Raw genomic sequence first — 21,474 nt, forward strand, 5'->3', positions numbered from 1 at the left:
CAACCACCTGGAATGAGATCCGACGCCCTCTTCTGGTATGTCTGAAGACAGCTACAGTGTATTATGCAGGAGCGAGTGGGACCGGAGCAAGCAGAGGTCCTGAGTTCAATTCCCAGCAGCCACATAATGGCTCACGGCCATCTGTACTGCTACAGTGTATTCATACACATAAACTAAATAAATAAATCTTAAAAAAAGAATGGCGTCAAAAGCTTGTAGTCTCAGTGATTTAAGAGGCTGAGGCAGGAGGATTGCTGGGATATACAAGTTCAAGATGAGCCTGAGCAACAGAGACCTTTATCTGAAAACAAATTTAAGACAAAACAAGTGGGCTCAGTGGCTAGGAGCACTGACTGCTCTTCTAGAAGTCTTTGAGTTCAATTCCCGGCAAACATATGGTGGCTCACAACCATCTTGTGGTGGCTCATAACTATCTTGTAAAGTGATTAGATGCTATCTTCTGGAGTGTCTGAAGACAGCTACAACATACTTTAAAATAAATTAAATAATTCTTTAAAAAAAAAGACAAAAAAACCCCTTGAGTATATATTTAAGAAGTATACATGAGTGCTTTAAAGATAATATGTCAATATCTCAGGGCTGGAGAGATGGCTCAAAGGTTTAAAGCATTTGCTATTCTTGCAGAGGACCTGGGTTCAATTCCAAGCACATGCATGGTGGCTCACAACCGTCTGTAATTCCTCTGATTCTGAGGGCACCAGTCACTCACATGGTGCACATACATATATCCAGTCAAAACATTGTACATTTCAATAAAGTAAATCTTAAGGGGTTTTTTTGGGGGGGGGGATGTTTAGAGATAGGGTTTCTCTGTGTAGCCCTGGCTGTCCTGGAACTCACTCTGTAGGCCAGGCTGGCCTCAAACTCAGAAATCCGCCTGCCTCTGCCTCCCAAGTGCTGGGATTAAAGGTGTGTGCCACCACTGCCTGGCTAAATCTTAAGTTTTTAAAGATAAAGATTACATCTCTGCTCAGATTCTTATAAAGGACTTTAGTGTTTGCGTCCTGAGCATTTGCTGAACAAAGCAGTGAAGACTCACTACCTGGTCAGCTGTAAACCGCAGAGCTCCTTACTGATATTATGTGACCTGCAGAAATGGCAATCTGCTCTGGCAGCTGCCACCAAATTCCCAGACACTACGGCCTAGAGTCCGACTCCTCTCTAATTTTAAGCACCTAATTCAGAACACATGCTTCCTGGCAACTGGACATGGGCGTGCCGACCTACCTTGCTCCCTTCCTGATGGATGCTGCAGGCCTCAGGACCTGGGGGCACATTCTCCTTCTGCTCCCATTTATGAGTTTTGCTTCCACTGGTTTTCAGCTCATTCTACAAAATAAAAAATAACCCGTGAACTCAAAACGCCTACCGTTCCAGTCTCTTCACAGCCATCCTTCAAACAGACGTGGCACGCTTAAAGAACAAATTCTTCCTCCTGGAACTCAGGTCAAGTTGACCCCATCACAAGCAAACCCACTGACCAGTGAAATGACCAAAGCAGCCGTGCGGACACATACCTCTGAGTTAAATATATGTGTGCCTGTCTCAAACTGGATGCTCATCAGAAGACAGACACATCAACGTGGCCGCCCCCCCCCCCCGGCTGCCCCCAGCACACAGCACTCTCGTGATTCTCTCTTCTAGCAGCACAGCTTGTGAAAGTGCAAAGCTTGTGAGGTTTATCCAGAAAAGACCATTCTGGAGCAGGGGGAGGGGATGCCAAGTGCCAATAATTAAGAAAATATACTGACCATAGATACAAATGCCCGGCCTGGAAAGGAAGACAAGGATGATGGACACATATAAAAACCAAGTTGTTCATACTGAGTGATACCATAAACAGTCTTTTTCTACTGGGCTTTCGAAAGCAAGTTTTTCACATAAAACTCATAAAAACACACCTTGACCTGCATTTCACAACAGAGCCTCAACATTAAAACAAAACAATGGTGGGCAGTGGTAGCGCCGGGCGATGGTGGCGCACGCCTTTAATCCCAGTACTTGGAAGGCAGAGGCAGGGGGATTTCTGAGTTCAAGGACAGCCTGGTCTACAGAGTGAGTTCCAGGACAGCCAGGGCTACACAGAGAAACCCTCTCTCGAAAAAATCAAAACCAAACCAAACAAAAACCCATGCATGGCCGTGAGGACTCAGAGTAGAGCGTGAATTAATCTACTAGTTCAAAATAAAATCAACCAAGGTGGAAATGAAGATGGACATTTCTGGACTGGAGAGATGGCTCAGTGGTTAAGAGTACTGATTGCTCCCCCAAAGGTCCTGAGTTCAATTCCCAGCAATGACATGGTGGCTCACCATCTGTAATGGGATCCATGGCCCTCTTCTGGTGTGTCTGAAGACAGTGTACTCATAAAAATATAATAAACAAATCTTTTTTAAAAAGGACTTTCCCTATCTTTACTGTGCTTTCTTTCCTATGAACCCCATGCCCACATTCTCTCTGACAGGCTCTCACGTAGTCCGTGCTGGCCTCAGACTTATTATATAGCCAAGGATAACCCTGAATTTTTGATCCCTCTGCCTACACCTCTCAAGTCCTGGAGCATCACCAAGTCTAGTTCAATGTGGCCTGGTGGTTAAGCCCAAGGCTGCACTAGAAACCACTCCACTGACTGGGGCACATTTCCAGCTTCTCTCTCTGAGTCTTTAGGCTAAAGCGGAGAGAAGCCATATAAAGCCTCAGCGCTAACCAAAGTGGGCGGGGTGGCTTGCTATGGTCAGCTACTCCCGAGTGGGCAGTCTCTGCTCTGGAAGAGCGCCTATTAAGATACAGTCGCCCGAACTGCACTAGCTTACTGTGTGTCTATCTCCGAGGTCCCCTCTAAGCCGCTGCTGAGGACAGTTGTGTCCTGTGAGGAATCTGAGACGTTCTTTGAGGATGAGATAAAACGTATTTTTCACTTGAGAATTTCCAAAGACTTCTCAGCTCTCCCAGGAGTACTTCTTTAGAGATGAGATCTCTGCTGCCTGGCTGCCCCGGAGCTGACTTCCGATGATCACCCCTCCTACGCTGCTACACCCTTGAGGTTTGGTTCCGTTTTTAAGGGTAGCTAAGGATGTATAGCTCAGCTGGTAGAGCGCTTGCCTGGCATACACATACAACCCTGGGTTCCATCCCTAGCACTCCATAAAACTAGGTGTGGTGGCACCAGTCTGCAAGTTCACCTCTTGGGAGCTGGAGGCAGGAGGATCAGGAGTTCAAACACCAGTCTTGGCTGCCTAGGCAGTTTGAGGTCAGCCTGGGATACAGCCGACGATTTCAAATGAAGACCAAAACCCGGGCCGTCAGGATGGTTTGTTACTGCCATGCCTGCTGCCCCTTCCAGTGTGTGAAATGCAAAAAGAAAAACAAAAAACAACCAAACAAAAAATAACAAAACAAGGTTACTGAACAGGTTTCCCACCTGGGAACCCCAACTGGGTTTCTTGTTGCAGTAGGAAGGCACAGACAGACAGACAGACAGACACCTCCCTGTCGCTCTGCATCTCCAGATCTAGCTTTTGAAGGAAGCCTAACCCGCTCACTTTCCACACTCAGGAAACTGTGGGGTTTCACTTTATCAGGTCATACATACACACTGCCTCTTGTTAAAGCTACTGTGAGAAACTGGAGTAAAGGACGAGGGTGTGCTCAGTGGTCTAGCTCTCGTCTAGGAGGTGTGAAGCTGTGATTTCAATCAATGCCAAAAGAAAGACAAAGAAAATGCCCTGAGAATTAGTCTGTCGGTACTATTGTCGGGGGAAGAGTTCTAATTTCTGGACTACATATTGTGAACCTGAATCTGCCCAGGAACAAATAAAAATCAGTATTATTCTCCCGACTTTGTCAAGACCTTTGGACATTAATAGATCTTGTATTCTGAAATCACAGAAGGAACAAACATACTGTCCTTTAAAAATGAGAAGTCAGGGGCTGGAAAGATGGCTCAGTAGTTAAGAGCAATGACTGCTCTTCTGGAGCTCCTGAGTTCGAATCCTAGCAACCACATGGTGGCTCACAACTATCTGTAATGAGACCTGATGCCCTCTTCTGGTGTGTCTGAAGACAGCTATAGTGCACTATAATACATATATATATATATATATATATATATATATATATATATATATTTTTTTTTTTTTTTTTTCAAGACAGGGTTTCTCTGTGTAGCCCTGGCTGTCCTGGAACTCACTCTGTAGACCAGGCTGGCCTCGAACTCAGAAATCTGCCTGCCTCTGCCTCTCAAGTGCTGGGATTAAAGGCGTGCGACACCACTGCCCGGCATAAATAAATCTTTTTAAAAAAATGAGAAGTTGGGCTAGGGATGCTGTTTAATGGTGTTGCACTTCTGCAGCGTGCCTGAGGTCCTGGGTTCAGTGTATGGTACTAGAGCAAACAAAATGAGTGGATCTTAAGAAGATAAACAAGGGGCTGGAGAGATGGCTCAGCGGTTAAGAGCACTGGCTCTGCCACAGACTGGGGTTTCTTGCAGGGTCCCTTGTTCCGCGGGACAATGAGTTCTGGCCAGGTGTGCATGGGATTCGGCTTTGTCAAACAGACACTACACAAGAAGTGTTCTATCTGAATGTATTTTTAAAAAATGACATGAGGCTTTTACAATCATTGCAAAAGAGAAATGAAAAATCTGGCAGCTCAGTAGTCGAGGTACATCTGAGGCCACCTAAAACACACTAGGTCTAAAACATCAGCCATCTCCTATGGACTGGTGAGTTCAATTCCCAGCAACCACATGTTGCCTCATAACCATCTGTAATGGGATCTGATGCCCTCCTCTGGTATGTCCCAGAGAACCACAATGTACTCACATACATAGAATAAATAAATCTTAAAAAAAAAAAAAAGACAGATGAAGGTGTGCTTCAGTCACCTCAGTTCTCTCCCGAGGGAGGCTGAAGCAAGAAGAATTCTATGAGTTTGAGGCTAGACTGGGTCACAGAGTAAAATCCTGTCTCAGTCCAGGCAGTGGTGCGCACTTTAATCCCACCACTCTGGAGGCAGAGGCTGGCAGATCTCTGAGTTCCAGGTCAGCCTGGTCTACAGAGTGAGTTCCAAGACAGCAGGGCTACCTCGTGAGACCCTGTCTCGAAAACAACAAGAAGCATGACAGGTTTCGGGGCCAGGTTTTTGACTGAGTGGAAGCGTGTTTACACATATGTGCTTTGATCCTTAGCATTCCAGGATTGGGAGTGGGAGACGTGGAATAGCAAACTTTTCATTCATCAAGCATGCCTCTTCCAGTCATTCCCAATGCCCTTTTTCTAATACACCATTCTTCCCCTGCAGGAAAGCATGACATCATAAGGGTTAAAGACTGAGCAGCCCACATAGAGCTCTGTTACACTGGGACTTAACTCATGAGCCTCAGGCAGGTAGGCGCGAGAGCTGTACTGCGGAGCCACAGCCCCCTCTCGCACAGAGTCTTTAAATGAAGCGGCCAGGATGTGTAGATCCATACTGGCAGGAAGCAGACTGGAGGTTCGATGGGTGACTGAGAAGGAAAGGTTCCGGACTTAAGATAGCAGTGATGGTCGTACGACCTTGTGAATACACTTAAAAAAAGAAATTCACCCAAGTGTGGACTTGGTTCTGTTTCCCCTGTGGAGACAGGGATCAGACCCACAGCCTCAAGCAAGCTAGGCAAAGGGTCTACCACTGAATGCATCCTCAGCCAGTCTGTGCTTCCAACAAAACGGCGATTTTATGTTATGTGTACATTTCTTTTCTTTTCTTTCCTTTTTTTTTTTTTAAAGAATTAACTGTTTATTTTATGAGTACACTGTAGCTGTCTTCAGATACACCAGAAGCGGGCATCAGATCCCATTACAGATGGTTGTGAGCCACCATGTGGTTGCTCGGAATTGAACTCAGGACCTCTGGAAGAGCAGTCAGTGCTCTTAACCACTGAGCCATCTCTCCAGCCCCCTACGTACAATATTTCAATACAAAACTTTAAAATACTCTACATTAATGTTCAATGTACTGAATATTTTTCATATTTCCCATGATGCTCTTGAAAAGGGAAGTGAGATGAAGCTATAACCCAATGTAGCATGTTTGCCTAGACGTGCAAAGGCCTAAGTTTAACCCTGATAAGCACCCAACACAAAACCAAGAGGAAGTTCATAATAGATGTTCGCTAGCACGGCCCCTGCGCAAGGATGGCACGCATATTCGTGAAGCGTTCCATATTTAAAAAAAAAAAAAATAGATGTTCCTATTAAAGCTAATGAAATAGCGCTTCTTCCTTGGGAACAATGAAAATGCTCAGCAGATGAGCCAGGAAAGGTCTTGATATCACAGCTGGTGACATCACAGAAAATGAGCGAGGTCCGAATGCGCATGAGCTGGAGGAGCTAAGATAAGTCCAGAAGATGGCAACTGTGGGGGCGGGGCCTAGGAAAGGGGCGGGGTCAGAGGTCGGAGGTCCGGAAGGCACTTCCTAGCTGCGGTGTTAGTCCCTGCTGGAGGAGTGAATGAGAACGGTGCAGGGGGGCGGACACGTACTGTGTAGCTGGCTGGGCTGCTCTGCTTGGACACGGCAGCCTGGTACTTGGCCATGCGATCCTTTATGGAGGTTTCAGAGAGGCGTGGCAGCTCCAGACTCCGCTTACTCTCATTTTTCTCCGAGTTGAACTCAGAGGAAGACAAAGGACCTGGAAATGTGGAAATAACACACTTTGTTAGAGGATAGATGGGATTTTGGGTCCCGAGTAAATACGATCTCATGCCTAGGTTTTTCTTTTAGAAGTAGAAGGTGTAGAAGCTCTCGTCTGAGAGACTGAGGCAGGAGGGCCACGTGTTCAAGGCCAACCTAGGCTACAGAGTGAGACCCTGTTTAAAATAAACAAACAAAACCAACAACCAAAAGCACACAAAAAAGAAAATCACTTTCCTAACATTGAAGGGGTACCTTTACCATAAATGTATATTTTGTACACACACACACACACACACAAAATTTAAAAATTTTTACTTCCTTATTTTTTTTGTGGTTCTGTGTACACTATGCACCCAGGCTACCACTATGCTAGACCCCAGCTCGGGATAAACAATCTTGGTCAGGGACATCTTCCAGTTCCAGCTAACTGGTGGCAAAGCATTGTAGCTCTTCACCAGTCAGCCCAAGAACAGATTAAAAATGCAAAGAGAGCACACGGCTATGGTGTGCTCCTGTCTGTGATCCCAGCACTGGAGAATCAGCAGTTCATGGTCAACACTGGCTGCATAGGAGGTTCTAGGCCATCCTGGGCTAGAGATCTTGTCTCAAACAAAGGACCCAAATAAAACTCAGGAGAGCCCGTAGAGAGCAGAACAGCTGAGACCATCTTGCAGCTAACACACAGACGTCTCTCTAACGTTCGTCTTTAGAAGCCCTGGGTTTGAGTGCAAAGGGTTCTACGGTGAGTGAGTAGCTTCTCAGAGGACCTCACCCACTCTCCACTTACTCACCTGCACCTATTTCCAGGTCGTCCAGGGAACAGCTGTTTTCAGAGAGCCTCCTTCCGCCTGCATTTCGGCTTTGGGTCCAGAGACCCTGTCAGAAGATGGGAAACATGGATGTGAGGCTCACAACTCTTTCATTAACGAAACCCAGAAGATTATCAGAGCTTTTAAAACGCCTAGCAGTGCATACTTACAGGTGCTCACAGAAAAACAAAGACAAAACTCTTGGCTGTGGCCCGCCCTGGCCAGCTTACAGGGCTGGCACAGCTGCAGGAGGAGAGCCCTGTATCTCAGAGGACAATGACATCCCTTAAGAACCTGAGGCACAGGCAGCACCCGCTGTTCTCCTTCTCCAACTCTCGGCTCCCTGCTGCTGCTGCCTTCATCAAGGCTCTTTTAACGATCTCATTATCTTCTTAATTGGCTCTTTTTCCACCTCCTAATCCAGTCTTTGAGAGGTTGCCATTATCCCAACTAATAAAAAGTAATTATTCTAAAATCTACATCTCCTCTGTTCAAAATTCTTTCAGAATTTCCAATCAGTCCTTGAATGCCATTGCAAGTGTTTAAGCACATGCAAGACAACCCACCCAGGCCAGTCAGCGCCTACCCAGCCTCCTCTCTGGATATTCTCTGCCACATCTTTTATCCTTTAGGGAACCCAAACTGCTCCAAGCACCATGGCATAGTAAATGAGGCTCCCTCCACCCATATCACATTTGTCCTTCTGTCTAGCAAATGCTATCCTTCAGGACGAGGCATCACTCTTTTCTACATACATTTAGCTACCCCTTCCCGTAGTCTGAAGTACCCAGTCATGTTTTATTACAATGCTTGGTAGACCCCTGTGGCTGTCCTTCCACTGGCCTGCAAACCCATAGAGAGAGCACAGGCCTCTGCCCTCACTCCCAGGACCTGTATACTGTAGACTTGTCTCTTCAGTGCTGGGGATAGAACCTGGGTCCTTGTACACACCAGGCAAGTGCTGCACACACCAGGCAAGTGCTATACACACCAGGCAAGTGCCGCACACACCAGGCAAGTGCTGCACACACCAGGCAAGTGCTGTACACACCAGGCAAGTGCTATACACACCAGGCAAGTGCTGTACACACCAGGCAAGTGCTGCACACACCAGGCAAGTGCCGTACACACCAGGCAAGTGCTGTACACACCAGGCAAGTGCTGCACACACCAGGCAAGTGCTGCACACACCAGGCAAGTGCCGTACACACCAGGCAAGTGCTATACACACCAGGCAAGTGCTATACACACCAGGCAAGTGCTGCACACACCAGGCAAGTGCTGCACACACCAGGCAAGTGCTGTACACACCAGGCAAGTGCCGTACACACCAGGCAAGTGCCGTACACACCAGGCAAGTGCTGCACACACCAGGCAAGTGCTGTACACACCAGGCAAGTGCTGTACACACCAGGCAAGTGCTGCACACACCAGGCAAGTGCTGTACACACCAGGCAAGTGCTGCACACTGAACTATGCTGCAGACACTGGGCACAGATTTTTGAAAAAAGTATTTTGGGATCCCTGAAATCCTAACACTTTGTGTCTCATATTTTGGATAGACCTTTAGTTATAGTTACAAATTAGCCCGAGTGTGGTGACACACACTTGTAATTAATCCTGTCAGAGGCAGGGGGATCAGTAATTCAAGGGCAGACTCTGCAAATGTAGGAGGTTACATTTGATCCCGTCTTGCAAAAACTAAAACATATAAATAAAGTTTTTGGGTTTTTTGTTTTTTAAGATTTATTTATTTATTTTAAGTATATGAGTATAAAGTAGCTGTCTTCAGACACACCAGAAGAGGGCATTGAATCCATTATAGATGGTTGTGGCCACCATGTGGTTGCTGGGAATTGAACTCAGGACCTCTGGAAGGGCAGTCAGTGCTCTTAACCACTGAGCCATCTCTAGCCCATAAATAAAGTTTTAAATTATAATTTTAGGACTAGAAATATACTCAAGAAAAAGCCACTTAGTTTCACAGAGTATTTCAAACATAGATGTGGAGTGTCATTCTGTAATGATGACCTTCAGCCAGGTTCTGCCATCTAAATATCTGGCAATTACTGAAAGCCAGTATGTGGGAGGGAAGACACACATCCCCCACCCCCTGCCCCCACCCCCATTCCAGTTTCCCATTTCCTTCCAGCCTGCCCATCTAACCCACAGCTCCAAATATTCTCTGTGAGTGTTCTGCAGATGAACCTTCTCAATTCAATCTGTGAGCAACTTTTTCTGTCCTGGAACTCACTCTGTAGACCAGGCTGGCCTCAAACTTAGAAATCCACCTGCTTCTGCCTTCCAAGTGCTGGGATTAAAGGCGTGCACCACCACTGCCTGGCTTTTTTCTTTTTCTTTTTAAATCCAACCTAGTTAGCCAGGCAAGGGTGGTTAGCCAATCCTGGTGGACTGTGGAGTTGAGCTCCCACCAAAGGTAGGAGTTGCAGTCACCATCCTTAGGGAGGAAGGGTAGGAGCCACTTTGGTCTAGTATGCTGTCAGCTGGATTGCACCCTTTTATAAAAAGCCTCAGCCTGCTCAGATTCTTCTGTATGTATGTTATCATGAGTCTGATTTCTTTGTATGTATGTTATCATGTGTCTGATTCCTTTGTATGTATGCTATCATGAGTCTGATTCCTTTGTATGTATGTTATCATGTGTCTGATTCCTTTGTATGTATGTTATCATGTGTCTGATTCCTTTGTATGTATTTTATCATGTGTCTGATTCTTTTGTATGTATGTTATCATGTGTCTGATTCCTTTGTATGTATGTTATCATGTGTCTGATTCCTTTGTATGTATTTTATCATGTGTCTGATTTCTTTGTATGTATTTTATCATGTGTCTGATTCCTTTGTATGTATTTTATCATGTGTTTTTTCATGTCAATAAACACTGGTAAAAGTTATTAAACTTTTAAATGCAATGGGCTAACTGATTTCATAAATGTACTACATATTTAAGACAATTTACTCCTTTTTTAAAAAATATTTATTTATTTAATGTATGTGAGTACACTGTTGCTTTCTTCAGACACACCAGAAGTGGCCATTTGATCCCGTTACAGATGGTTCTGAACCACCATGTGGTTGCTGGGATTTGAACTCAGAACCTTTGGAAGAGCATCAATCAATGCTCTTAACCACTGAGCCATTTCTCCAACCTGAACAATTTACTCCTTGTTAGCTCTAATTATCCTATAATAATATATTTCAAATAAAAAAAAAAAAAAGAAGCAGCTGGGCGGTGGTGGCGCTTGCTTTTAATCCCAGCACTTGGGAGGCAGAGGCAGGTGGATTTCTGAGTTTGAGGCCAACCTGGTCTACAGAGTGAGTTTCAGGACAGCCAGGGCTATACAGAAAAACCCTGTCTTGAAAAACCAAAAATAAATAAATAAATAAATAAATAAAGCAGGGAGTGAGCAGTGAGTTATACCTGGAATCCCAGCACCCAGGAGACTGAGGCAGGAGGACTGTCATGAGTTCCATGTCAGAGTGGTTATTAAGTAAGACCTTGTCTCATAAGCCAAAACAAATAAAACCCAAACGTTGCCACATCAACTACATCTATATGACTTATTTGGCTCAATATATTTTGCTCTAGGAAAGAGGAAAACGAACAGCCAAGGAGAAATGAAGGCCCAGCAGACACACCTCTTCCATATTAAGTGTTTTACAGAGGCCGAACAAGGAAGGCTTGGTCCCAGCCTGACACCGAGGGAGGGTGAAACCTTTGCGGGGTCTAAGTAGGAGAGCCAACGCAAACTTTTCCTTTATAAGCTGACTATTGGCTCTTTGGAATAGCGACAGAAAATTAACAGTGATCACCACCCAGGTTCCAAAGGTTCAACTCCAAATGTCAGTATGCTATAAGATAATTAGAACGAACATTCAGAAATTCGTATTTTCAGGACTCAAAAGAATAGAGATATCCTGGAAATTACAAATATACCTCAAACAAACAAACAAAAAAAAGAATTCAGTCTTTCTCTATGCTTTTTCTTCTTCTCCCTCCTCCCCTCCCTTTACCCCTCTGTTCTTCCCTCTCTCCCTCCTCCCCTCTGTTCCTCCCTCCCCCCCTCCCTCTCTTCTTTCCTTTATATTTAGGTGGGTAGAGGATGACATAAAGATTCATTGTATCGACCAGGCTGGGCTGGAACTTGTGAATCTGGGTTATTGCTTCTTCGTAAAAAAACAAAAACAAAAATAAACAAGGAGGCTGGAGATTCAATGGTTAAGAGCACTGACTGCTCTTCCGAAGGTCCTGAGTTCAAATCCCAGCAACCACATGGTGGCTCACAACCTTCTGTAATGAGATCTGATGCCCTCTTCTGAGGTGTCTGAAGACAGCAACAGTGTACTTATTTATAAGATAGCTGGGGGAGGGCGTGGAGTGGGGGGGGGGACCGGAGGTCCTAAATTCAATTCCAAACAACCACATGAAGGCTCACAACCATCTGTACAGCTACAGTGTACTCATATACATAAAATAAATAATTAAATCTTTTGAAAAAAAGGTGGGGTGTGTCAGAGCTGTAACCTGGCACTCTCAAGGAGAAGGCTGGAGGGGTCATCCTGGTTTACACAGCTAGTTCCAGGACAGCCAGGGTGACAGAGGGAGACCTAAAAGTATGGGTGTGGTAGTTCAGGCCTACAATTTCAGCACATCAGCAGTAGGAACTGGGAGTTCAAAGGTCATCCTCAATCTCATAGCAAGCCTGAGGGCTGCCTGGGCTCCGCCGATCAAGTACCTGCCTTACAAACACAAAGACGGAACTGTGTTCCTCAGAATTCTTTGTTTTTTGGTTTTTCAAGACGGGGTTTCTCTGTATAGCTCTGTCTGTCCTGGAACTCACTCTGTAGACCAGACTGGTCTCGAACTCAGAAATCTGCCTGCCTCTGCCTTCTAAGTGCTGGGATTAAAAGCGTGTGCCACCACCGCCCAGCTCAGAATTCTTTTCTTTAGTCATTTGTGGAGGTTTATACTTATAATCCCAGTTCTGGGGAAGTGGAAACAGGTGGTTCCCTGAAGTTCACTAGGCAGCCGGTGAGATGGCTCAGTAGATAAAGCCACTTGCCACCGGACCTAATGAGGAGTTTGCTCCCCAAGATCAACGGTAGAGGGGAGACCTGGCTCTGGCCACCTTTCCTTACTTCCACACAGAGGTACAGTAAGTGTCCCTCCCCCAGTGAATTTTATGAAAACCACAAACTAAACAAGTAAGAAAGAAACAAGGTGGACAGCTCGTGAAGAATGACATTGGAGGCTGTCTCTGAGTCCAGAGGATCCTGCTGGAGGCCAGACTCAGGTAGCGAGGCCTCGGCTCACAACAAAACCAAAATCCAAACCAAACGAGCCCCACAAAACATCAAAAAACTAAAAACAGAACAAAACAGGACAGCAGTCACACAGGAGCCTAGAAACACTTTTTGGTTGGGTTTGGTGGAGTAGGATTAGAATCTGAATCCTTGGGAAGCCAGGGCAGACCTTCAAGACTAGCCTGGGGTGGGAGAATGAGCTTGACCTTCCAGGAAACCAGCAGTGCGGATTGGTTCTGAGGAGGAGTGTGGCTCTGAGCAGCCAACTGCCATGGGCCCAGTGAGGCTCGGATACTCACTTCCAGTGTTTCAGGTTCAGAGCAGAGGTGCTAACAATGCAAGACCCTAGGCACGAGTCAGATTGCATGTGGGTTCCATCATAGTTTACAAGTGATGTGAAGCGCAGGAAGGAGCAGTATTTCTCAAAAATGTAAGTGGGAAAAAAGGCCCAAATGGAACAAAACAGAAAGGAGTGTGTGTCTGGCAGTCACGAGTACACACACATACACACACACACACACACACACACACACACACACACACACACACACCTGCAACAGATTTATTTATCATTCCAGTCTTTTTTACTTGGACACATGGACACCCAAGAAGTTAGTTATTCTTTGCCAAGGAGAGAAAAGACAATATACGTTAAGGCTTTGTGGAATTTTCTAGGGCTTGGCTCGACCCACCCTACAAGTCCTCCTTCATTGTCAGCTGACTGTGACATGCCTCATGTGAACTCATAAATATTTTCTGTGAAACCTTCAATCAGATGCACTAACATATGCCAGTAAGAGAGTAAGTACTTGGGGCTTTTAGCCAGGAAAGTAGAATATTTTTTTTTCCCTAGAATTAAGAGAAGAGAAGGCAAGAAAGAAGGGAAGGAAATTAGGTTCTAGATGATTAACAAAGCAAGATTTCCTATCTCATCTACTGTTATTTTCAGGAAAATTCTTTTCTCTCTCTCTGTAGCTCAGGCTTGCCTGAACTCATAGTGTTCCTCCTGCCTACATCTTGAGATTGCCAGGGGGTTATAGGCATGAGTCACCATTTGATAAAAGCAGTGTATGTGTGTAATCCCAGTTCAAGGATAGACAGACAGGTGGGCCACTGCAGCCTGGTGGCCAGCTAGCCTGCCAACCTTGAGCTCCAGGTCCAGTGAGATCATTGAAAGACCTGGTCTCCAAGGGTAAAAAAAGGTTGAGAAGACACTTTTTCTCTGTGCATCTCTGGCTATCCTAGAACTCAGTCTGTAGACCAGGCTGGCCTCAAACTCAGAAACCCACCTGCCTCTGCCTCCCATGGGTTGGAATTAAAGGAATATGATCACCATACTTCACTTTCTTTTTTGTTTGTTTTTGTTTTTGTTTTTAAGAGAGAATCTCACTATGTAGCCCTGGCTGTCCTGGGACTTGCATTGTAGACCAGGCTAGCCTTGAACTCGAGGAGACACACCTGCATGGGAGGTTACACCTGGCAAAGCTGAGTCTCAAGCCAGGTGTTGTGGTGCGTGCCCATAGCCCCAGCTTCTGGGAGGTAGAGACAGGAGGATCAGGAGTTTGAGGACAGATTCCGAGAACAGCCTGAGCTACATGAGCTCCTGTCTCTTCCCCACAGAGAAGCTGACTCAGCGCATTATGAAGAGACCTGTACTTCACGCCTTCACTCCTTCCGCCGTCTCACCTGGACCTTCATTTAGACTCTCACATTTCCTAAAAGCCAAGGACGGAGGGGAGAAAGAGTAGGGTTTAGGGGAAAATGGGATTTGCTGACCTACAGATAGATGTGGTGAGGTGGGCATCTCTTAACCATCCAAAGCATTACGTGATAAAAATGCTCTTCTGAACAAAATGGTTTGTTTATATAAGAAATGCCAGTGAGATGGCTCAGTGGGTTAAGAGCACTGACTGCTCTTCCAAAGGTCTTGAGTTCAAATCCCAGCAACCACATGGTGGCTCACAACTACCCATAATGATATCTGAAGACCTCTTCTGGTGTGTCTGAAGACAGCTACAGTGTATTTACTTAATAATAAATAAATCTTAAAAAAAGAAAAAAAAAAAAGAAATGCACATAGGAGAATTCTATCAGACCTTCAAAGAAGACCTAATACCAATACTCTTCAAACTATTCCACAAAATAGAAAGAGAAGGAACGCTACCCGACTCATTCTGTGAAGCCACAGTCACACTGCGTATTCTCCCTTGGACATGGAATGCTTTCTGTCTAATCAGGAACTTGTCATAATTTTCTTCCATAGAGGACTTCATAAGAGATTTTTTTTTTCTACTTCTGTCACGTTTAATGCTCCAAACAGATTTTAAAAGCTGGTTGAGTTCATATTACCTTTAGCCTCAGAAGATATCATGGATATTTAAGAGGCATTTAACTATTATAAATTACTTTGATGACTTAAAAAAATGTCAATACTGAGTTGTATATTTTAAAATAAATTTTATTAGTTTAATAAAAAAATGATGAGAATGAAGAAAGAAAAAAAAAAAAGAAAGGAAGAAACGCACATAGGATGTTATGCTGGCCAGTTTTATGTCAACTTGACATAGACTAAAGTCATTGGAAGAAAGGAACTCTTAACTGAGAAAATGCCCCAACCAGATTGACCTGTGGGAAAGCCTGGGGTGCATTTTCTTCTTGATTGACTTGGGGGGGCGCAGCTCACTGTGGGTGGTGCCACCCCCAGGCTAGCTGTCCTGAGTTCTATAAGAAAGCAGGCTGAGCAAGTCATGGTGAGCAAGCCAGTGAGCAGCACCCCTCCATGGCTCTGCATCAGCTCCCGCCTGCAGGTTCCTGCCCTGACTTCCCTCCATGATGGACTGTCACCTGGAAGGGTAGGTAGAAGAAACTCTTTCCTCCCCAAGTTGTTTCTGGCCCAGGACCACAGCAATAGGAACCTTACTGAAGACAGGGAAGCACGTATCTCTAGATACAGAATGTCTCTATGTTTTCTGTATTTCCAAGTGTTTGATAAAAATTGTATTAGCCTTACAATAAGCAAGAAGAAGAAGGAGGAGGAGGAAAAGGAGGAGGAAGGGGGAGGAAGGAAAGAGTGATATTTTGTATCTAGTAAGCTAATTCCGTAGGCCTGGAGAGACAGCACAGCAGTATGAGTACTTGCTACTCTTCTAGAGGACCCAGGTTCTGTTGCCCGCAGCCACATGGGGACTCACACTCACCCACAACTCCAGTTCCAGGGATTCTGATCTCTTTTTCTGACCTCCATGGACACCAGGTACTCGTGTGGTATACACACAGGCAAAACAGGCACACACATACAATATAAGAATAGTTAAGAATCCCACAAAACCAACAACTGGTAAAGCTTTCAGGATGATGTGATCAGGAGGTCCCGGTTTTGAAATAGCTGAGAGTATGTAAAAAAACGCCCAGAAGAGTGTTTCTTCTAAATATGGTATACACCATGGGATACAGCCCAAAGAAATTACTCAAGACATTTCTGCCAAGATGCTCAGAACTAGAAGAGAATCTAATTATTGGGAAGTGATGATACACGCCCCCATAAAAGGGGAAGAACATGAACTTGGAAGATACATTCTTGGGCCTATGTAACAAAGACTAAACAGAGATAAAGTAAACTAAGTTAAAGGCCACAAAACAGGGAGGTAAGTAGTGATTAAAGCCCATGTATAAAACCCATATATTCTGGACATAATATGGTGGTACATGCCTATAACCCCAGCACTCAGGAGGCAGAGCCAAGAGGATCTTTGTTAGTTTGAGGCCAGCCTGGTCGACAGAGTGAGTTCCTAGACAGCCAGGGATACACAGAGAAACCCTGTCTCGAAAACCTTCCAAAACAAACAAATAAAAAAGCAAACAAACAGAAATTCAGTGGGATGGGAAAACAGAGAGCGCTTATGTCATGCCGATACCACTGGTTAGAAGCAGGAAGCAGGAATTGGCATGAGCTAGATTAGAAGAGATGCCTGACCCTCTGGCTGATACATCAGCCATAGCTATTCAGGGCAAGAAACTGAAAAAACATCAGGGTTCCTCAAGAGGCAGCTTTACATCTAGATTCTTTCTTACCTCACAAAGGACTGAAGGATCACACGAACCCATTAATCACAAACTTTAATTTCTAGGGATGTGTCTTTTATAAGACATGTTCAGCTACAGTGAGGAGTCAGGTACCACAGTTAAACTTTCAAACTATATAAACTAGAGGTGACATTTTAAACCAATTAAAGGTTAGGTTAATGGGAGTATGAAAGCAGGCCAGCACTTGGAAGGAAGCAGGAGGATAAGGAGCTTAAGGCCAGCCTGGGCTACATGCAACTCTGCCACAAACCAAACCAAACCAAACCAAACCAAACCAAAGCCTGGATTTGGCTCTTAGCACTCACACAGTGGTTCACAACCATCCATAACTCCAGTTTCAGGGAATATGGTGCCCTCTTCTGGTCTCTGTGGGCATGTGTATGACAAACAGATGCACAGAGGCAAAATCCTCTACACACAAAATAAATGAATCTACTAGAATCAGCCCATTCGTGCCCTCAAGGAGGCACATATATCTCCGATGCGGGCTGTACAGTGGTTATGGATGAGGTCAGGTTTTACTCTGGTGCCTCTGTTCTCTCAAAGGGCTCACTCCACTGTAGCAACACATGTATGCTCTCACGTATGTCACTGTTAATGCAAAACTAAAGAAAACACCATCGTCATTTCTACGATCCACCTTATTTTCAGACTGAGTCTCACTGTATAGGCTCTAGGCAGGCCTCAAATTCATTTTGTAGCTCCGGCTAACCTAAAATCCTGGATCACTGGAATTTCAGGGTGAAAGTCTCATCATTTCATTTGTCAGTAGTTGTCACTGACTGACAGGTTCTGAGCTGTACTTGTGCAGTCTTACTACTGAAGGGGGACCAGTGCTGTGTACTTCTCAGACTTCTGTAAATACCCAGGCTTCTGACCAAAGCCTTGCCTGTTTGGTAAAGACGAGACTGTGCCAGCAACATCCACAACCTCATTGCAAACACATTGGTCACTCTCCAAAATAGACAAAATTTCCTAGCATTTTCATTGAGACATTGGACTCAACAGCCAGGTACCATGGATCATATCTTGAACTCTAGCTAGCACTAGGGAGGCACAGGCAGAAGTATCTCTGTGAGTAAGAGGCCAGCTTATTGTACAAAGTGAGTTCCAGAGCCAGCTAGGGCTCCACAATGAGACCCTCTTTCCAATACACAATCAAATACACAAGCTCACACATACATCAAAACAAAGTGTGTGTGTCTGAGTGTGTATGAGGGAGTGTGAGTGAGTATGTGCGTGTGTGTGTGTGTGTGTGTGTGCATGTGCGTATGTGTGTGTGTGTGTAGTGGGAGTGAATATGTGCGTGCGTGTGTGCATGTGCGTATGTGTGTGTGTGTGTGTAGTGGGAGTGAATATGTGTGTGCGTGTGTGCATGTGCGTGTGTGTGTGTGTGTGTGTAGTGGGAGTGCGTACTTCTAGAGATTGTGCTTAGAGGCTGTGCAAACGCTAACCCAAACCACCACCGAGCTACAGTTTCAGTCCTGGGCAAGATTTCTAAAGTGACTGATGGTATGATATCCCACATAAACAATCATGCTTGCTCTGAAACAGCTATAAAACCAAGGGACAAAGGACGATTTGATCTAGGAAGTTAAGAAAGGTACACATGCCGGGCGGTGGTGGCACAGGCCTTTAATCCCAGCATTTGGGAGGCAGAGGCAGGCGGATTTCTGAGTTCAAGGCCAGCCTGGTCTACAGAGTGAGTTCCAGGACAGCCAAGGCTACACAGAGAAAACCTGTCTGGAAAATACAAAACAAACAAACAAACAAAAAACCAGAAAGGCACACATACGAATACCCAGACCCCAAAACGCCCAGGTGAACCCCAGAACATACACTTTCCAATGACTTTAGCCATGAGGTTGCCCGATGTCAATGTGGATCCTGCAGGATCTTTTTCTTTCCCTCTCTTCTCTTCCCTTTTCCTTCCTTCCTTCCTTCCTTCCTTCTTCTGCAGGGTCAGGGGAAGCCACACAGGGTATTACACTGTAGCTTGGCTTACCTCAGCCTCCTGAGTGCTAAGATTATGGGCAGGAGCCGTGGGTCAGTGTGTTTAGCCAAGGGTTGCTCTTTATGTGACGGGCAGCCCCTCCCCACTTTGACTATTTCTTTAAACGGGCTTGTCTTGAGCCATCTCTCACTAGACATTTACGAGAAGAGAGTCTCTCTCTCTCTCTCTCTCTCTCTCTCTCTCTCTCTCTCTCTCTCTCTCTCTCTCTCAGAGTCTTACACATAATCAGCATTTTTGTTTTCGGCTGTCCCAGTCATTTCCTACCTTGGGCCAGTTCTGACACGCACAAGGCCTTTACACTGAACCCACATTGTGTGTGCTGCATGACCTCAGCCGTCCCACCCGGCAGGGTCTCTAAGGGAACTTACAAAGCCGCTTTGAGTCACCACAAAGCCCCTTCCTCTCCATTTAGGATTTCTTACATTTTTTCCCCTTTCATTTAAAATTCTTCTTCCCATTTAAATAAAAAACTTTTTTTTTTTTTTATTAAGACCATAAAGGGGAAAGAGGGAGTTGGCAGGCCCAAGGAACTAAAAAAGTTGAGAACAGAGTTTAAGGAAAGCCATAAAACTGCTTTGTGGTTACATCTCTTGCGATTGGTTCCAGCATTAAAACAGAGCTAAAGCAAAAAAAAAAAAAAAAAAAAAAAAAAAAAACCTCAGAAGAAGAAAAAAAAGCCTGAAAATTCTCCTACAGTTCAAAGCTGTGTCCAATCCAGACCTCTCCTGGGCAGGGAGGCGGCAAGCTCGGGGAGTTACTGGAAGGGACTGACAGCTCCAGCCCTGACATAACCCAGGATTCCCGGATGAGTTATCTATTGTCTTTATCTCAGAAGGAATGCCTCATACTATTACTGCACCAATACAGGGATTTGGGCCAAATATTTAGCTCAAGAAAAAAGACAGCTTTCCCATGGAGCTGGAATCTCAAGTAAATGATGGCTTTGCTATCCGTCAGACCTGTTTGTTTCATTATGAGGGCCCTCGTAACAAACCATTCCGTACACAACGCCAGATACGTAGGAAAGTCTGAGGGAACTGGAAAACCTGACCAGTCCTGTAGCCCCGGGAGTGTGCTGTAAGGCAAGAGCATATGCAACTCATTTTCTAGTTAAGTAATTCCCTCTGGGGACTCGCTGTGCAATGCACATGAAGGATCCGATTTCATTAGCAGATGTAGGAAAATACAACCCTGTGCATTTGCAAGTCAAAACTCTTGAAAGCTCCCCTAGCCTGGCTCTGGGAGCTGGTTTTTCCTGGGAGAGGAGTTTAGCTGATAAAAAACATTTGTTGAGAGGCACAGATGAGCAAGTTGAGAAGAGAGGGGGCTCAGCTAGCTTGAAGACAACCAAGCCTCAGTCTTAATGCTCAACTCTGGCCTCAACCCTCAGCCTGCAGCTGCGTTCCAAGCAGATAGCGATTCAAGCAGCAGTTTCACCCCCAAGGCTGCAGATGACAAAGACACAGGAAGACAAATTAAAAGGGTAAGCGTCTGAGAGCACACGTTCCTGTCTGTATCCAGCTCTTCACTTTTAGGTACCAACCTGAATCCCAGAATGAGCTAGACTTAACATGAAACGGGACGGGGACTCAAATCCCAGCATCCGTAAATAGTTCATTTGAGGCTTTTATGAATGCAACTGGAATCAAAAGACACACTGTCCACACATTGACTGGGACAGCTGGCCAAACGTAGAAATCCAGTCTCTGATAGTACAGGTTTTCCCAAAGTGAGTTCTATACCCGCCCGGCTCTTACCTTCGTTTGGCTGTGTTCACCTTTCTCAAACATCATCTTTAGTCTGTTCAGCGGAACATTGTATTTCTCTATTTTGCCTGATGTTTCTGTGCTTTCGCTCGTTTCTGGCTTCTCTGCTTCATACCTGGAATCTCCCAGACAGTTTTCCATTTTTTGGCTCTCCGTGGCCTGGATTTTAAAATCGTGGCTGTCTTCTGTGTGGAGATACCGACACTGAATAACAGCTTCCGGACGAGATCCAAATCTAGGTTTGGGCTGGGTATGCTCTTCCCGGTCAGCTCTGGCTCCAGGGGCAGGCTTGTCCGTCGCTCCAACAGAAGGGTGGTCCGCTGTGTGCCTACCCTCACTGCTGCTGTTCGGCAGTGAGTCTGTGTGGAATTCTGCCCCAGTCACTGGGTTCTCCCACTTCTTCTTTAACACAGACAGGGTCCCTCTTCTAAAGTGCTGCGGGAGACTTTCAGTGTTCTAGAGGAACAAGAAGTAAGTACGAGTTACAACTTGCCTGCTGCAACAGCCAAGCGTGCGTCTTTGTAAAATGAAAGTTAAAACTCCAAGCTGTGCCTGGTCCACCGCCGCTTCACACAGCTGTGAACAGTTACTGCCCAGCCACAAGGAGCGAGCATCCACCAGGGCCCAGAGAGAGGAAGAGGGAAAAAGTCAGGAGCTGAAGCAGGAAGTGATAAAACAGGATAGCCTTATAAGGACAAACTGAGCAGTACAGACAGCCTAGATCTCGTGTAGTTACACTGGAAAGGAGAGACTTCTTCTCCCAAGACTCAGCCAGAGACCA

At 45.4% G+C, this 21,474-nt stretch overlaps 1 protein-coding gene across 3 annotated transcripts in view; it reads right to left on the reverse strand.

The window, feature by feature from the left end:
- Lima1 (LIM domain and actin binding 1) overlaps nt 1–21,474 on the reverse strand; it is a 105,898-nt gene that overhangs the window by 22,211 nt on the left and 62,213 nt on the right. For all 3 annotated transcript variants that reach the window (XM_031355659.1, XM_031355680.1, XM_031355669.1), the window contains exons 4-7: nt 20,685–21,149; nt 7,489–7,573; nt 6,544–6,692; nt 1,249–1,350 (exon numbers count right to left, since the gene is read on the reverse strand). In XM_031355659.1, coding sequence (XP_031211519.1) covers nt 1,249–1,350; nt 6,544–6,692; nt 7,489–7,573; nt 20,685–21,149 — 801 coding nt within the window. The remainder of the gene's footprint in view (nt 1–1,248; nt 1,351–6,543; nt 6,693–7,488; nt 7,574–20,684; nt 21,150–21,474) is intronic.

The sequence above is a fragment of the Mastomys coucha genome, unplaced genomic scaffold, assembly GCF_008632895.1.
Source record: "Mastomys coucha isolate ucsf_1 unplaced genomic scaffold, UCSF_Mcou_1 pScaffold11, whole genome shotgun sequence".
NCBI lineage: Eukaryota > Metazoa > Chordata > Mammalia > Rodentia > Muridae > Mastomys > Mastomys coucha.